The sequence below is a fragment of the Oncorhynchus kisutch genome, linkage group LG13 (assembly GCF_002021735.2).
Source record: "Oncorhynchus kisutch isolate 150728-3 linkage group LG13, Okis_V2, whole genome shotgun sequence".
NCBI lineage: Eukaryota > Metazoa > Chordata > Actinopteri > Salmoniformes > Salmonidae > Oncorhynchus > Oncorhynchus kisutch.
Window position 1 is genome coordinate 29,760,736 of NC_034186.2, and position 14,356 is coordinate 29,775,091.

At 44.1% G+C, this 14,356-nt stretch overlaps 1 protein-coding gene across 11 annotated transcripts in view; it reads right to left on the reverse strand.

Annotated features, from left to right (window-relative positions):
• The window catches only part of mcf2l2 (MCF.2 cell line derived transforming sequence-like 2), a 126,624-nt gene that overhangs the window by 5,892 nt on the left and 106,376 nt on the right, over nucleotides 1-14,356 (reverse strand). For 5 of the 11 annotated variants that reach the window (XM_020499167.2, XM_020499168.2, XM_020499166.2 and 2 more), the window contains exons 24-32: nucleotides 13,363-13,441; nucleotides 11,683-11,737; nucleotides 11,440-11,537; nucleotides 9,106-9,204; nucleotides 3,815-3,901; nucleotides 3,194-3,268; nucleotides 2,717-2,806; nucleotides 2,248-2,363; nucleotides 1,646-1,761 (exon numbers count right to left, since the gene is read on the reverse strand). In XM_020499167.2, the coding sequence (XP_020354756.1) occupies nucleotides 1,646-1,761; nucleotides 2,248-2,363; nucleotides 2,717-2,806; nucleotides 3,194-3,268; nucleotides 3,815-3,901; nucleotides 9,106-9,204; nucleotides 11,440-11,537; nucleotides 11,683-11,737; nucleotides 13,363-13,441 (815 nt within the window). The remainder of the gene's footprint in view (nucleotides 1-1,645; nucleotides 1,762-2,247; nucleotides 2,364-2,716; nucleotides 2,807-3,193; nucleotides 3,269-3,814; nucleotides 3,902-9,105; nucleotides 9,205-11,439; nucleotides 11,538-11,682; nucleotides 11,738-13,362; nucleotides 13,442-14,356) is intronic. The other 6 variants (XM_031785964.1, XM_031785962.1, XM_031785967.1 and 3 more) reach the window with 4 other exon arrangements.

A 14,356-nucleotide genomic window follows, 5' to 3' on the forward strand; every position in this document is an offset into this window, starting at 1 on the left:
CTCTGTAAGCTCTACAGGAATATGACTCAGTGTATACAGTAACACCTCCCCCATTAGCATTCCTGTCTTTTCTGTAGATGTTATAACCATGTATTGCTACCATTGTGTCAAATTAATTATCCAAGTGAGTTTCAGCGATAGCAAGGAAATGAATGTTATCTGATGTTAGTAAGTTATTGATTTCATGAACCTTGTTTCTCAGGCTACATAAGTTATTGTGGGCAATTTTTGCCCTTTTCTGGGTTGCTTATTTGCGCTGATAGTGCAAGGTGAACTGCTCCCAATGGGCTTCCTACTAGGGTCAATTGTCTCAGTGCTAACAGTGTAATTCAGGTTTATAGGCACATGATTACTGATGACAAAAGCTGTCAGATTGACATAGGTATTCAGGGGAGTGAGAGAAACATAAATTAAGTTACATTGACCGTACTCCCATTTCTACAGGAGGTGATTTGCTTTCCATGTCCTCTGTTGTTGATTACCACAGAGAGGACTGGAGCATTAATATACCCTGGCTGTCAGTCTCTAAAACAGTTTGCAATGTTGCTGGAGATAATCTTGGAACACCTGCGGTTAGGGTGAATCCTCTCTCTTTTACAGAGTGCTGGTTGCTCCCACAGGAAATCAAAATGGTCACAAAAGGAGACATTCTTGTTCTTGCAAAGTTCCTGTTGACAGCATTTGTAAATATGCTGTCAACAGTGAGTAGGCTGGGGACGTACTGAAGCCTACGTGTGGATGCTAGGTGTGAAGCTGACACCTTATCCGTGGCATGGACAGACAGCTGCACCCGCTCCTGGGAGCACTGTGCTAACATCAATGCAAATGGTGGACCAGATTTCAGTTAGTCAGAACTATCATACACAAAGAGAGTTGTGCAGAGTTTTAAAAACTTCTGTACAGTACATGTTGACTTCCATCTATGAAAAAAAAAATTCTTCATTTAAATGACTGCTGAAAAGGAGAGGAGAGGGTTGTGTGAGACGTTTTAGTGCCAGAACCCAAAGATGCAAATGATGGAAGATGGTTTTAAAATATGAAATATGCATGAGGTGATGAAATATGAGCATATTCAAAGCATTTTTAAGTGCAGCTTTAATCTAATGGAGTATTAGTCACCCCAAAATGCACTGCGAAATCTCGTGTGATACCACAATCCCTCTCTCATCCACCCTGGCTTGCAATGGATTCTGGAGGCTATTACTGTGAGAAGGTAATAACCACTCCTCATAGTGGTGGGATGAATCGAACAGACGGATATATTATTCATTTAGGCATTGTGTTTTAATTTCCACTGTGATATACAGATCTACTCAACATTTATGCTTTAATATCCTGAATGCCTCATTGAAATAATTTTACAATTAATAAATTTTTAATATAAAACTACACAGCAATAACTGTTAGTCCCAAGGGAACCCAGGAACAACATTGTTATTAGTTATACATTTTTACAAACACAGTTTTAAATCAGAGAAGAGATAGAGATGGGCAATGTGTGAATACAGTGCAGGAACAATGACTAATATGATTGTGCTTTATCCTGTTGAGTTGGGTCCCTCTTACTACGGCAGGAGAATTGGTTTCTCTCTGGGACTCTCATAGTGTTCAATGGATAGAGAAGGTGGGTGCAACCATCACTCACCAGTGTCCATTCTCTGCCTCATCCAGGAACTGTACTAAATCTCCTGACTCCAGAGACAGGTCCTGCGCTGTCCTCGACTCGTACGTCAACTGGACACGGAAGCGATCATTGTCCCCCTAAGAGCAGGGAGAGAATGGAGGAGGAGGGTGATTTAGAGGAGATGCCCTATCCTTGTAGTTGTGGGTTGTCTTTGCATGTGATGGTGTGTAACTTGTGTGTGTGTCATGTGACGTGTGTCTGTCTCCACCCATCTATTCTATGTGTGTGTACAGCATGTCCATCTGTCAGTCTCATGTTGGACTCAGGGAGCATTATTCTCAGTGTGGTAGAGTTGTGAAGCAGGCCCTCCATTAAAACAGATCTCCGGCTCTCATACATCAGAAAGATTGTAATGGAAGGAGAAATCCGGAGGCTCTGGGGAGACCCACACTAGGCTATTTTGTCTTTTAAATGTCAAGTCGTCAGCCCGCGTTAACAAGATGGGTGATGGTGGGAAATAATTAAGCAGAGAGGATTTATTTCCCGGGTTTGAAAGGATTTAGGAGGAGCAACAAGATGGAGGGGATGAAGTTACCTGTCAGGATTTATTCAACATTACTTACATTTTTATTACTGGACTGGTCCTCACCATCTGAAGAGTTGGAGAGCTCCTCTGCACTCGAATGGATGGTTTCAAAGTCCTCTGTGTCCATTGAAGGCAAACACCGTTGGGTCCAGCCTGGAGAAATAGAGCACACAGAAAGAAGACAAGGTCCTGTTAACCCTTCAGTTGACTAGAATAAGTGAACACATTCGTTTTAAGACATGGCATTACACATCCACTGCTTTGCAAATGTACCCTTTACATATAAGCATTAAACATTCTGAAACATTTATTCTGACAGTCAAAGAAGGTATATAGAAGTTGGAAATATCAACAAACAAAAAAAACACAATGCAAGAAACCAATCGAAAAGGTGTCACATACAACAAGACACTCAATGGCAAAAAAAGACAAAAAATGTTTAACCAAAACCAGCAAAATGAGAAAAGATAAATAGGTCATAGCGTGACTTTCCATCAGTAGATTACCTGGTTGAGAAGTGGACCTAGGCACAGCTGAATCAGTGCTTGTGGTGCCTTTGTGTCTGCTCGCAGCAGGGATAGCACTGCGTAATGTATCTGGGAGGAAATTAGCTCTTTACAGACCACTGGGATGCCATTTTACATCACATTGCAGGAAATTGATATACGCATTCAGAAATAAATTAAGGAGCCATCATCGCTCCACAGCCACACTGACTCATTACCAACAACATGGCACTGCTAATGTGAAGTCATCTTGTTCAGCACTTTTTGTGCCAAACTAATACACATACCATGCATCACATTGAATCACAACGGAGCAGGCAAAACACACACCCACACATGAACACAGACACGCATGCAAGCACACATGCACGCGCACACACACACACACGTCACCTCACCAAAATGCAAAGCCGTCCCCATTAACAAAGACGGCTGAACATGCACAGATCCACAGCATACTGCTATAGCTATAGCTACCTTCATAACCGAATGGTGTTGGATCACTCTTTATCTCATGTCTTTTGGTCTTTTTAACATGAGTTGAAGGAGGACCTGTCAGGGGCAATGAATGCATGGTGGAAGCGTTAGTGGAAAATTAGATCTATTGAGACAGTCAAGCAAAATCCATTTTATTGTACATTCTCAGTTTTCATTGCTCATAAATTATTGAAATACTTGATTATTAGGAAGAAGAAAGGAGGGAAATATTGGCAAAATTAAGTTCTCATCTAAATTCCACAACAATTGCACATGCTTTGCAGCTCTGAATGTCACCCCACATTCCAAATGTCAGCTTATCGAAATGTACATTTGATTACTATGGTTTCTCAACAACAAAAATGTTCCTTTTGTTTCATTTCTGAGAAAGACATCATCTCTCAATATCATGAGACTCATAAATGGGTAGGACTTGTCAATATCACTCTCTCACTCTCTCACTCTCACTCTCACTCTCTCTCTCTCACTCTCTCTCTCTCACTCTCTCTCAAAGAGCCCCCTCACTAACTGGTCTGTGCCTGCTCTCAGACACTTTCAAAAGTTTGATGGCGACAGAAGGAGAGATAAAAAGAAAGCGAAAGACCCCAGGCAATCAGGTACCTTTTGTGCGTCTGGTGGCGGAGACACTGATAGAGGAGGCTAAAGAGAAGCGGCGCGTGACATCTGTCACCTTAGATGGAGGATCGGCTGTGAAAGGCAGGGCAGGGTTAGCAATTAGCTGGGCAGAAGAATATGAGGGAGGGAGAGAGGGATGGATGGCACAGGAAGGCACAGAGAAGCATTTTAATGGCAAGGCTAAATGAGCATATTGCTTTGAGGATTCCTGCCTTTTCTCTGGATTGACTTCTGATTTGATACAAGACTTGGTGATAACTGTCACTGTTGATTCCTCACTAAACACTGTCCAGCTTAAATGTATAGTGTGACATTTTAGCAATTAAGCCCTTTTTTCTACTTACCCAGAGTCAGATGACCTCATGGAGTGTATTTTTCTGTCTCTTCATGCAGTTTGAAGGAAGTAGAAGCATGCTAGCTGTTCCTTTAGACTTCCAGTCATTGCGTTAATGATAGTTAGCAATGGCTCCAGACCTTCAACTTCCTTCAAAACAGCACGCAGAGACTTAATTGCCAAAATAGCACGCTATCCCTTCAAGATTATTAATTTATCTTAGTTGTATCAAATTAGTGAGTTCAAACAGGCAGACGGTTGACTGTGGGACTGAGAAACATGCAATGAATGGAGGAGACACGAGGAAGTGCAGGAAGATGAAGACAAATCGTGGACATTGCGGGCGGGTGGCGGCATCCTCACAGGCGCATATTAGAAACCAATTCTTTTTAATATTTTTTATTTCACCTTTATTTAACCAGGTAGGCCAGTTGAGAACACCTTTATTTAACCAGGTAGGCCAGTTGAGAACACCTTTATTTAACCAGGTAGGCCAGTTGAGAACAAGTTCTCATTTACAACTGCGACCTGGCCAAGATAAAGCAATGTGCTACAAAAACAACAACACAGAGTTACACATGGAATAAACAAACATACAGTCAATAACACAATAGAAAAATCTGTATACAGTGTGAGCAGATGAAGTAAGGAGCAGTGGAGTTTCTAGACCATTTCGACTGGGGGGGCCAAACTGGGGCCAGTTGTACTGATAGGAGGGGCCAGTTGTACTGATAGGAGGGGCCAGTTACATTAGACGTTATTGTCATCATATCGTTTTCTTCACTGCATTGCATTAGCAGGCAAAAGATCATGTTCCGCGTTGCCACTGTCTAATAAAGGATGTAAAAAAAAAAGAACGACAGCAAAAATGAGATACACCACATTTAGGGGGGCCACAAGGGGTTCCAAAATTGTTGTCACAGGGGCACTGGCTCCCCCCCAGAACCGCTAGTGGTAAGGAGGTAAGGCAATACATAGGCTAATAGTGGCGAAGTAATTACAATTGAGCAATTTACACTGGAGTGATATATGTGCAGATGAGGATGTGCAAGTAGAAATACTGGTGTGCAAAAGAGCACAAAAACAATAACAAATATGGGGATAAAGTAGGTAGTTGGTTGGATGGGCTATTTACAGATGGGCTGTTTACAGCTGCAGTGATCGGTAAGCTGCTCTGACAGCTGATGCTTAAAGTTAGTGAGGGAAATATAAGTCTCCAACTTCAGTGATTTTTGCAATTCGTTCCAGTCATCGGCAGCAGAGAACTGGAAGGAAAGGCAGCCAAAGGAGGTGTTGGCTTTGGGGATGACCAGTGAAATATACCTGCTGGAGCACGAGCTACGAGTGGGTGTTGCTATAGTGACCAGTGAGCTGAGATAAGGCGGCGCTTTACCTAGCAAAGACTTATAGATGACCTGGAGCCAGTGGGTTCGGTGACGAATATGTAGCGAGGACCAGCCAACGAGAGCATACAGGTCGCAGTGGTGGGTAGTATATGGGGCTTTGGTGACAAAATGGATGGCACTGTGATAGACTGCTGCTGCTCCAGTTTCAACTGTTCTGCCTTATTATTATTCGACCATGCTGGTCATTTATGAACATTTGAACATCTTGGCCATGTTCTGTTATAATCTCCACCCGGCACAGCCAGAAGAGGACTGGCCACCCCACATAGCCTGGTTCCTCTCTAGGTTTCTTCCTAGGTATTGGCCTTTCTAGGGAGTTTTTCCTAGCCACCGTGCTTCTACACCTGCATTGCTTGCTGTTTGGGGTTTTAGGCTGGGTTTCTGTACAGCACTTTGAGATATCAGCTGATGTACGAAGGGCTATATAAATCAATTTGATTTGATTTGATTTGATAGACTGCATCCAATTTGCTGAGTAGAGTGTTGGAAGCTATTTTGTAAATGACATCGCCAAAGTCAAGGATCGGTAGGATAGTCAGTTTTACGAGGGTATGTTTGGCAGCATGAGTGAAGGAGGCTTTGTTAGGGAATAGGAAGCCAATTCTAGATTTGGATTGGAGATGCTTAATATGAGTCTGGAAGGAGAGTTTACAGTCTAGCCAGACACCTAGGTATTTATAGTTGTCGACATATTCTAAGTCGGAACCGTCCAGAGTAGTGATGCTAGTCGGGTGGGAGGGGTAGCGATCGGTTGAAGAGCATGCATTTCGTTTTACTTTCATTTAAGAGCAATTGGAGGCCACGGAAGGAGTGTTGTATGGCGTTGAAGCTCGTTTGGAGGTTTGTTAACACAGAGTCCAAAGAAGGGCCAGATGTATACAGAATGGTGTCGTCTGCGTAGAGTTGGATCAAAGAATCACCCGCAGCAAGAGCGACATCATTGATATATACAGAGAAAAGTTGGCCCAAGAATTTAATTCTGTGGCACCCCCATAGAAACTGCCAGAGGTTTCGACAACAGGCCCTCCGATTTGACACACTGAACTCTATCTGAGAAGTAGTTAGTGAACCAGGCGAGGCAGTCATTAGAGAAACCAAGGCTGTTGAGTCTGCCGATAAGAATGCGGTGATTCACAGAGTCAAAAGCATTGGCCAGTTCGATGAAGACGGCTGCTCCTACTGTATTTTATCGATGGCGGTCATGATATAATTTAGGATGGGTGGGGTGGGGTATGGTAACAAGATGAAATCTATCGACAGCTCAAGTTCACAGCGAGGCATTACCTCGGCGCGCCAATAAGTACAAAAACACCCCCTCAGTGTCCATTTCTCTTCAGCTAGCCTGCTCTGCATCATGAATGGAGCCAACTACACAGTATTACATTATCACCATACAAATGATGACATATTATGTACAGTAATGTTATTGCCCACTTACAAACCTCAAGACCCCTGTAATAGCACCAAAGTAGTAAGTAAATAATAATAAAATAAACCTCTCCCTGTTCAATTGGTTTGTTTAACTAAAATAAATCTAATGTTTGTTGTAAAATATAATCAGATGTAGCTAATCAGTATTGTTATTAAGGATGTATTCTGTGGAGAAGAACCTTGAATCAAACCATCCTCTTAAAAAAATGTTAATACACTTTTGAATGTCAAAAGCATTACAGGCTGACATTTACTAAGGCTACCTGTCTGCGAATTTAGCCTTCATGCATTTTCATTGCCTGGATGCCAAGGTTGTTCCATAGTCTTGAAAATGTAAAATCGCTTTGTTCTCGAGACGTACTAGTATTTGGAAAATTCTAATCAAATCAAATGTTATCTGTCACATGCTTCGTAAACTACAGGTGTAGACTAAGGGTGAAATGCTTACTGACGGGTTCAACAATCCCCAACAATGCAGAGTTAAAAGATACAAAATAAAAAATAATGACAAGAAATAAATACACAGTGAATAACAATAGCAAGAAAAATAACTATATAACTAATAACTATATACTATGGCTATATACAGTGAGTACCAGTACTGAGTCGGTGTGCAGGGGTACGAGGTAATTGAGGTAGCTACGTACATACACTCAGTGAGTGACATGGCCGTGGTTCTCTAAAAAGCAGGAAGACATGCGTTGAGGCTTTCAGTCAGTATTCGATCGAACGTTAGAATGGGAAAAATTTGTGACCTAAGAAACTTTGATAGTGGTATGATCGTCAGTGCCAGGTGTGCCGGTTCCAGTATCTCAGGTACGGCCAGCCTCCTGAGCTTTCACACAGGACAGTGTCCAGGGTTTACAGAGAAAAACAAAAAACATCCAGTGAGCGGAATTCCTGTGGGCGAAAACAGCTCGTTGATGAGAGGTCGAAGGAGAATGGCAAGAATCGTGCAAGCTAACAGGCAGTCCATAAACAAGCAAATAATGGCATGTGGTATGCAGAACGGCATTTCAGAACGCACAACTCGTCGGTCCTTGTCACGGATGGGCTATTGCAACAGATGACCACATAGGGTACCACTCCTATCAGCTAAAAACAAGAAGAAGCAGCTCAAGTGGGCAGGCGATCACCAACACTGGACAATTGAGGAAGGGTCTGACAAATTCCAGTTCCTGTTGGGTCATGCTGATTTGATGTAAGCAGCATGAGTCTATGGCCCCATCCTGCTTGGTGTCAACAGTAGAGGCTCGTGGCGGCGGTATAATAGTGTGGGGAATATTTTCCTGACACACGTTAGGTCCCTTGATACCAATTGAGCAATGTTTCCATTCCCCAAAGAATTCAGTCTGTTCTGGAGACAAAGGAGGGTCCGACCCAGTACTAGATGGGTGTATCTAATAAACTGGCCACTGAGTATATATATATATATAGGGATAAAGTGACTAAGCAACAGGAGAGATAATAGATTGATCTGTAGCAGCAGCGTATGTGGAGCAGGATCATACGTGGTGTGTGTGTGTGTGTGTGTTATCGGTATGCATGTGTGTGCATATGTGTATGTGGGAGTATGTAATGTGTGCATGTGTGTGTTGGGTTGTCGGTGTAAGTATGTGTGAGTGTGTGTGCATAGTCAGTGCAAAAAAAGGATAAATGCAGGTAGTCTGGGTAACCACTTGATTAGCTATTTAGCAATCTTGTTGAGCAGTCTCATGGCTTGGGGGTAGAAGCTGTTAAAGGTCCTGTTCGTTCCAGACTTGGTGAACTGGTACCACTTGCAGTGCGGTAGCAGAGAGGACAGTCTATGGCTTATGTGGCTGGAGTCTTGACAATATTTTGTGCCTTCCTCTGACTCCGCCTGACATAATTTACATACACTAGTTTTCTGCTCTAAGCGAAAACACCAGTGTGTATTAGCAGCACTGCCTGCGGCACGAGGACATAGAGTAGCAGGCTAAGGATAATGACTAACAAAGAGAATGAATGAGAGTAGGTGAAGTTGTATACAACACAATGAGTGGGACCTCTTCAAAGAGGGGATGAGGACAGGGTGGTGATAAGGACAGGTGAGCAGGTCAGTGGAGATGTCATGGCTTCTTTACCTGAGGGAAGAGACCTTCTATTGGAGAGGCCCTGCAAGGTGAAGCGCTTTCTAGCGAGAGCAGCATTGTGGTCAGGGTTATTAGTTGCAGAAGCCTCAGCTAGGGAGGGAAAGGGAGAGGAAAACGGTAAAGGAGAAAGCAGAAGCAGAGGGTAGAGAGAAAGCCTGAGGGACGACTTTGTAAGAGTAATGGATACCATGATAATCCTGGACAATATGGAGAACCCTATTCAACCACACACACTTGAGTCCGCATGAAAACTGATTCAAAGATCAGGGGTAGATCAACCTAAACCTATTTCTGAAAATATATTCAAATTGTCACAAGTTTGAAGAGTGCTGACAAGGTTGTAAAAAACGTATATGTTTGTAAGATTATGCTGGAGACAGATGGTCCTTTATTCTAGATCTTTCTCATCTCCACTAAATGGGTCTCTCTGGTCTAATCACAATGCTGACAGAGCTCTGAGATGCATAAGTTTGCCATGGAATTTCCTGGAGACTTTCACCATATGGACAAATCTGATCCATGATTTACCCTTCTATGTTCCATCAACACAACCTGCATTAGGAAGAGAAGAGTCCTCCACAATCATGCTGGAACTGCAACGGTATAAGGATTTAGGTCACCTGCCAATGCCAAAACTAGAAGACAGTTTTACACTTTTTCAAAATGGACAGCTTGTCTTGGAGAGTGTGTGATTTCAAGGACACTTGAACTACCTGCCCTGGAGGACCGCTCAAAATGTCCATATTATCATGTACATAATTATCACCTTCTGATTGTGAGAACACAGAATAATCACAACTTCCAGGTTCATCTCTTCTCACACCTCTGTCAAAGCTGCCAAACAGAGAGATGTCAACGCAGCTGCTGCTTCTGTCCTCTGAGGTTACTCTGGCCTTCTGGAGATCTTGAGATTAGAAAATAAATCAGAGCTTTTGGACAACTATGAGAGAGAATACAGTGGTAGCTGTGGCACTAGAGATTCTGGGTTCGAGTCCAGGCTTTGTTGCAGCCGGCCGCGACCGGGAGACCCATGGGGCGGCGCACAATTGGCCCAGTGTCGTCCGGGTTAGGGGAGAGTTTGGCCGGCAGGGATGTCCTTGTCCCATCGTGCACTAGCGACTCCTGTGGTGGGCCAGGTGCAGTGCACACTGACGCCTCGCCAGGTGTATGGTGTTTCCTCCGACACATTGGTGTGGCTGGCTTCCTGGTTAAGCGGGCGTTGTGTCAAGAAGCAGTGCGGCTTGGCTGTGTTTCGGAGGATGCACGACTCTCGACCTTCGCCTCTTCCGAGTTGCAGTGATGAGACAATTGGATACCACGAAATTGGGGAGAAAAGCGGGGTGGAAAAATGTTTAAAAAAATAAAGAATGGGAAAGCCTTTCATCAGACTATCTGAGCGTGGTATATATCGTACCGTTGGCAGAATCTAACAGCTAGTCAGACTAACCCCAGACGACTGGGGAGGTATAGTGGGAGGTGTACTAGTGGGACTACAGTATTTGGGGTCATGACCTCTGGAATGGGTCCTTCTGACCCAAAAGGAAACAGTCCCAATCAGGGAAATGGTTGGCATCAGTTACATATGGGTCAAAACTAAAAAGACCCACCAGACCACAGTTCAAAACTTATTGTAGTCAAAACCGTACTGTACTGCGGTTGTGTAACTCCATGAATAATGTAGACATTTTAGTATAAGGTTGGTACTGAAAAACACCATTGCTCAACCAGCTTCTGTAATATTCCTTTCCCACAGAGGAGAATGGGAGAGATTTCATAGATTTTCTCTGTGACTGTGGTGGGGGGGTAATAAAGGGCCTCATGCACCCAGGACTAAGCACCTGTCGGATCCACTTACTTCTAGAGCCAGGGACGTCCAGCCACTGACCACATCCAGAGTCAAAGAGCAACTCTCCTCTTCTAACCACCACCACCCACTCCCTGGAAGAATACCATTAGCCCAGCTCCCTCGCACTGTGATGCAGCAGCGCTCTGCTGCCGGGCTCTACACAGCGTGAAATCTTACCCATTACCTCATCCTCATCTGCCAGTATAGTGTATGTAGTGAGCGATCAGAGGGAAGTGGTGGTGAGGGGTTGGCTTGGGCTGATGCCGAGACAGAAAGAGTTGGAGCCAGTAATAGTTAGAGCCCAGATAAAACATCCCAGCTAATTGTGCCATCAGTGTGGTGTCTTTCATAATGCCATTATGGGATGATTTGTACATGGAAGTTGCTGCCTTTTGTTTCCAGTCAGCGGAGCTGAGTGGATGCTGGTTTGGCAGGGCCGGGAGCCTGGTGGGGCTGGCTGCGGCTGTGTGACATCTCACCTCGTTTCTGTCTCATGTTGGGGCTGGGGTTGCTCCTCCTGAAGCCTGTCTCCGGGCTAGACGAGTCCGACTGCCTCAGGGCCATTTTGCGCATGTTTCTGAGTGGAGTAGAGGAGAGATATAGGACAGTCAATCACACAGCCACTGTAGAAGCGTTACATTCACCATCCTTGAGAGCATCTGTGCGGTGCCGCCATTCAATCACACGACATGATGAAAACGTTGAGAGACGGAGTACTCTACCTCATGGGAGCATGATATACATTCTCAGTGATCTTCTGATGGAGTTGACTAGCCTCTGTGAATGGAGAAAAGAAAATTCCATTGGAATAGAACAGAATAGATTTACTTTCAATGGAATGACAGAGATATTAGTTTAGGTTAAATTGACATAAAAAGGTCAGTGAGGTGAATTTGTTGGGTGAGATCTTAGGTATGCAAGTGTGTGTGTGTGTGTGTGTGTGTGTGTGCGCACATGTGTTTGTTGTTTGCATGATTGTGCATGTCACACTGTGTGTAGGACTGTGTGAGAAACCTGCAGTCAAAAGCAGGCTGATAAGCCTATGTGTTTCAATGCCATGCGATAAAACAGGAGAAATCCCAGGAGTCACATAAGCCACAGGAGAGTCCGTGGACCAAAACATCGCAGTCAGACCTGAAGCCATAGACCAAAACAGTGGTGCAGACAGAATGGAAGCCACTAATCTGTGTCTTTAAAGGCACAGTGCAGTCAAAAATGTGATTATCATGTGTTTTATATACATTTCCACACTACGAGGTTGGAATAATGCTGTGAAATTGTGAAAATTATGATAATGCCCTTTTAGTGTAAGAGCTGTTTGAAAAGACCGCCTGGAATTTCAGTCTCTTCTGGTGGGATGGAGTTTTGGCCTGCCTGGTGACATCACCAAGGCAGGCAGTACATTATTTAATAGACCAATAAGAAAAATAGTTCCAAAACTCTCTGCCAATAATAGCTCATTTTCAGTATTCCCCTCCCCACTCAGACCACTCACAGACAGTCCTATCAAAATTCTTGCTTGCGAAATTGTTCTTTGCTAAGAAGCAATTTTTAAGTTTTATTGGAAAGAAAAATCATACTAAGGTACTTAATCGTTACCCAGAAATGATTTGATATTGAAAGAAAAATGGCTGCATTGGACCTTTAACAGGAGGACAGGACAGTTAACTGCCAAGGCCCAGGGGAGTCAACCAATCAAACAGCTGCAGCCGGTATCCTCAGTACAAGCCACTGCTGGAGCTGGATGGTCTGTATACTGGCCTTGTCCTGCTATTACACAAACCCCACATCGCCGAGCTTTTTAATACCGCACACAGTGGCTTATCTTGTGTGCTGCTCTTTTCTGCTATGTGCTGCCCTCCCCCCGCTCGCCAGCCGAGACAGGCGTAAATCACCTCCAACCCTCCAGCAGGCCAGAGCATCTTTCTCTCACTCTGCTTCATATGAGGGCTGCTATGTCATTACTCAGTCCCCTCACACACACACATCCTCTCTCTCTCTCATACACACAGCTTGTCAGTCCAGCCGAGTGTAGACAGAGCAGAGGGTCGTTTTCCTGACTGTCAGGAGCTTCAGAGCGGAACAGTCGGCGATTGATGCATACTGCTGGAGGGTGGTGGAGGGAGAGGAGTGTGTGTGTGTGTGTGTGTGTGAGAGTGTGTGTGTATGTGAGTGAGTGGACTGTACCGTCAGGGTCAGGTATGTGTTCACAAACAGTTGTCCACCTCCCTCCCCTACCTCTAAATCAGCTCTCCTCCAACACTGAATAACCCCCCCTTCCCACTGCTTAACATTCACATCAGCATTCTGAGAGGGTTCAGAGCTGTGTTCAGATGTCTAGTGCTGTATGAGAGAGATGGTGGTTTGAATATGCCTAGAGAAAAACCCCACACACTGTATACCTCTGCAAGCTTCGAGCTGGCCCGTCAGAACTTTTCGGATCTCTGACACCCACATGTTCTTCACATCCATGGAGGGAGCCTGTGGAGACACACAAACACAAAGTTATACACACATATATATAAACACCCTGAGGTTTCACTCTACAGCCTGTCTCACACCAGACAATGGATGTTTCTGTGAGAATGATGTCTGTGGGTGGCTACTCTTCATAGGGCAACACTGCCACCCAGTGGTCAAAGGGTTTGGTTTCATCAGACCAGAGAATCTTGTTTCTCATGGTCAGAGTCCTTTAGGTGCCTTTTGGCAAACTCCAAGTGGTCTGTTATGTGCCTTTTACTGAGGAGTGGCATCCATCTGGTCAATCTACTAAAAATGCCTGATTGGTGGAGTGCTGCATAGATGGTTGTCCTTCTGGAAGGTTCTCATCTCCAACAATTAACTCTGGATGTCTGTCAGAGTGACCATTGGGTTATTGGTCACCTCCCTGACCATGGCCCTTCTCCCCCAACTGCTCAGTTTGGCCGGGCAGCCAGCTCTAGGAAGAGTCTTGATGGTTCTAAACTTTTTCCATTTAAGAATGATGGAGGCCACTGTGTTCTTGGGGATCTTCAATGCTGCAGACATTTTTTGGTACCCGTCCCAAGATCTGTGCCTCGTCACAATCCTGTCTCGGAGCTCTATGGACAATTCCTTCAACCTCATGGTATGGCTCGGACATGCACTGTCAAGTGTGGGATCTTATATAGACAGGTGTGTGCCTTTCCAAATCATGTCCAGTCAATTGAATCAAGGATAATCAATGGAAACAGGATGCACCTAAGCTCAATTTATTTAGAGTCTAATAGCAAACGGTCTGAATACTTACGTAAATAAGGTATCTGTTTTTTATTTTACAATACATTTGCAAAATTTTCCAAAACCTGTTTTCGCTTTGTCCTTATTGTGTGTAGATCGATGAGAATTTAATCTATTTTAGAATAAGGCTTTACGTAA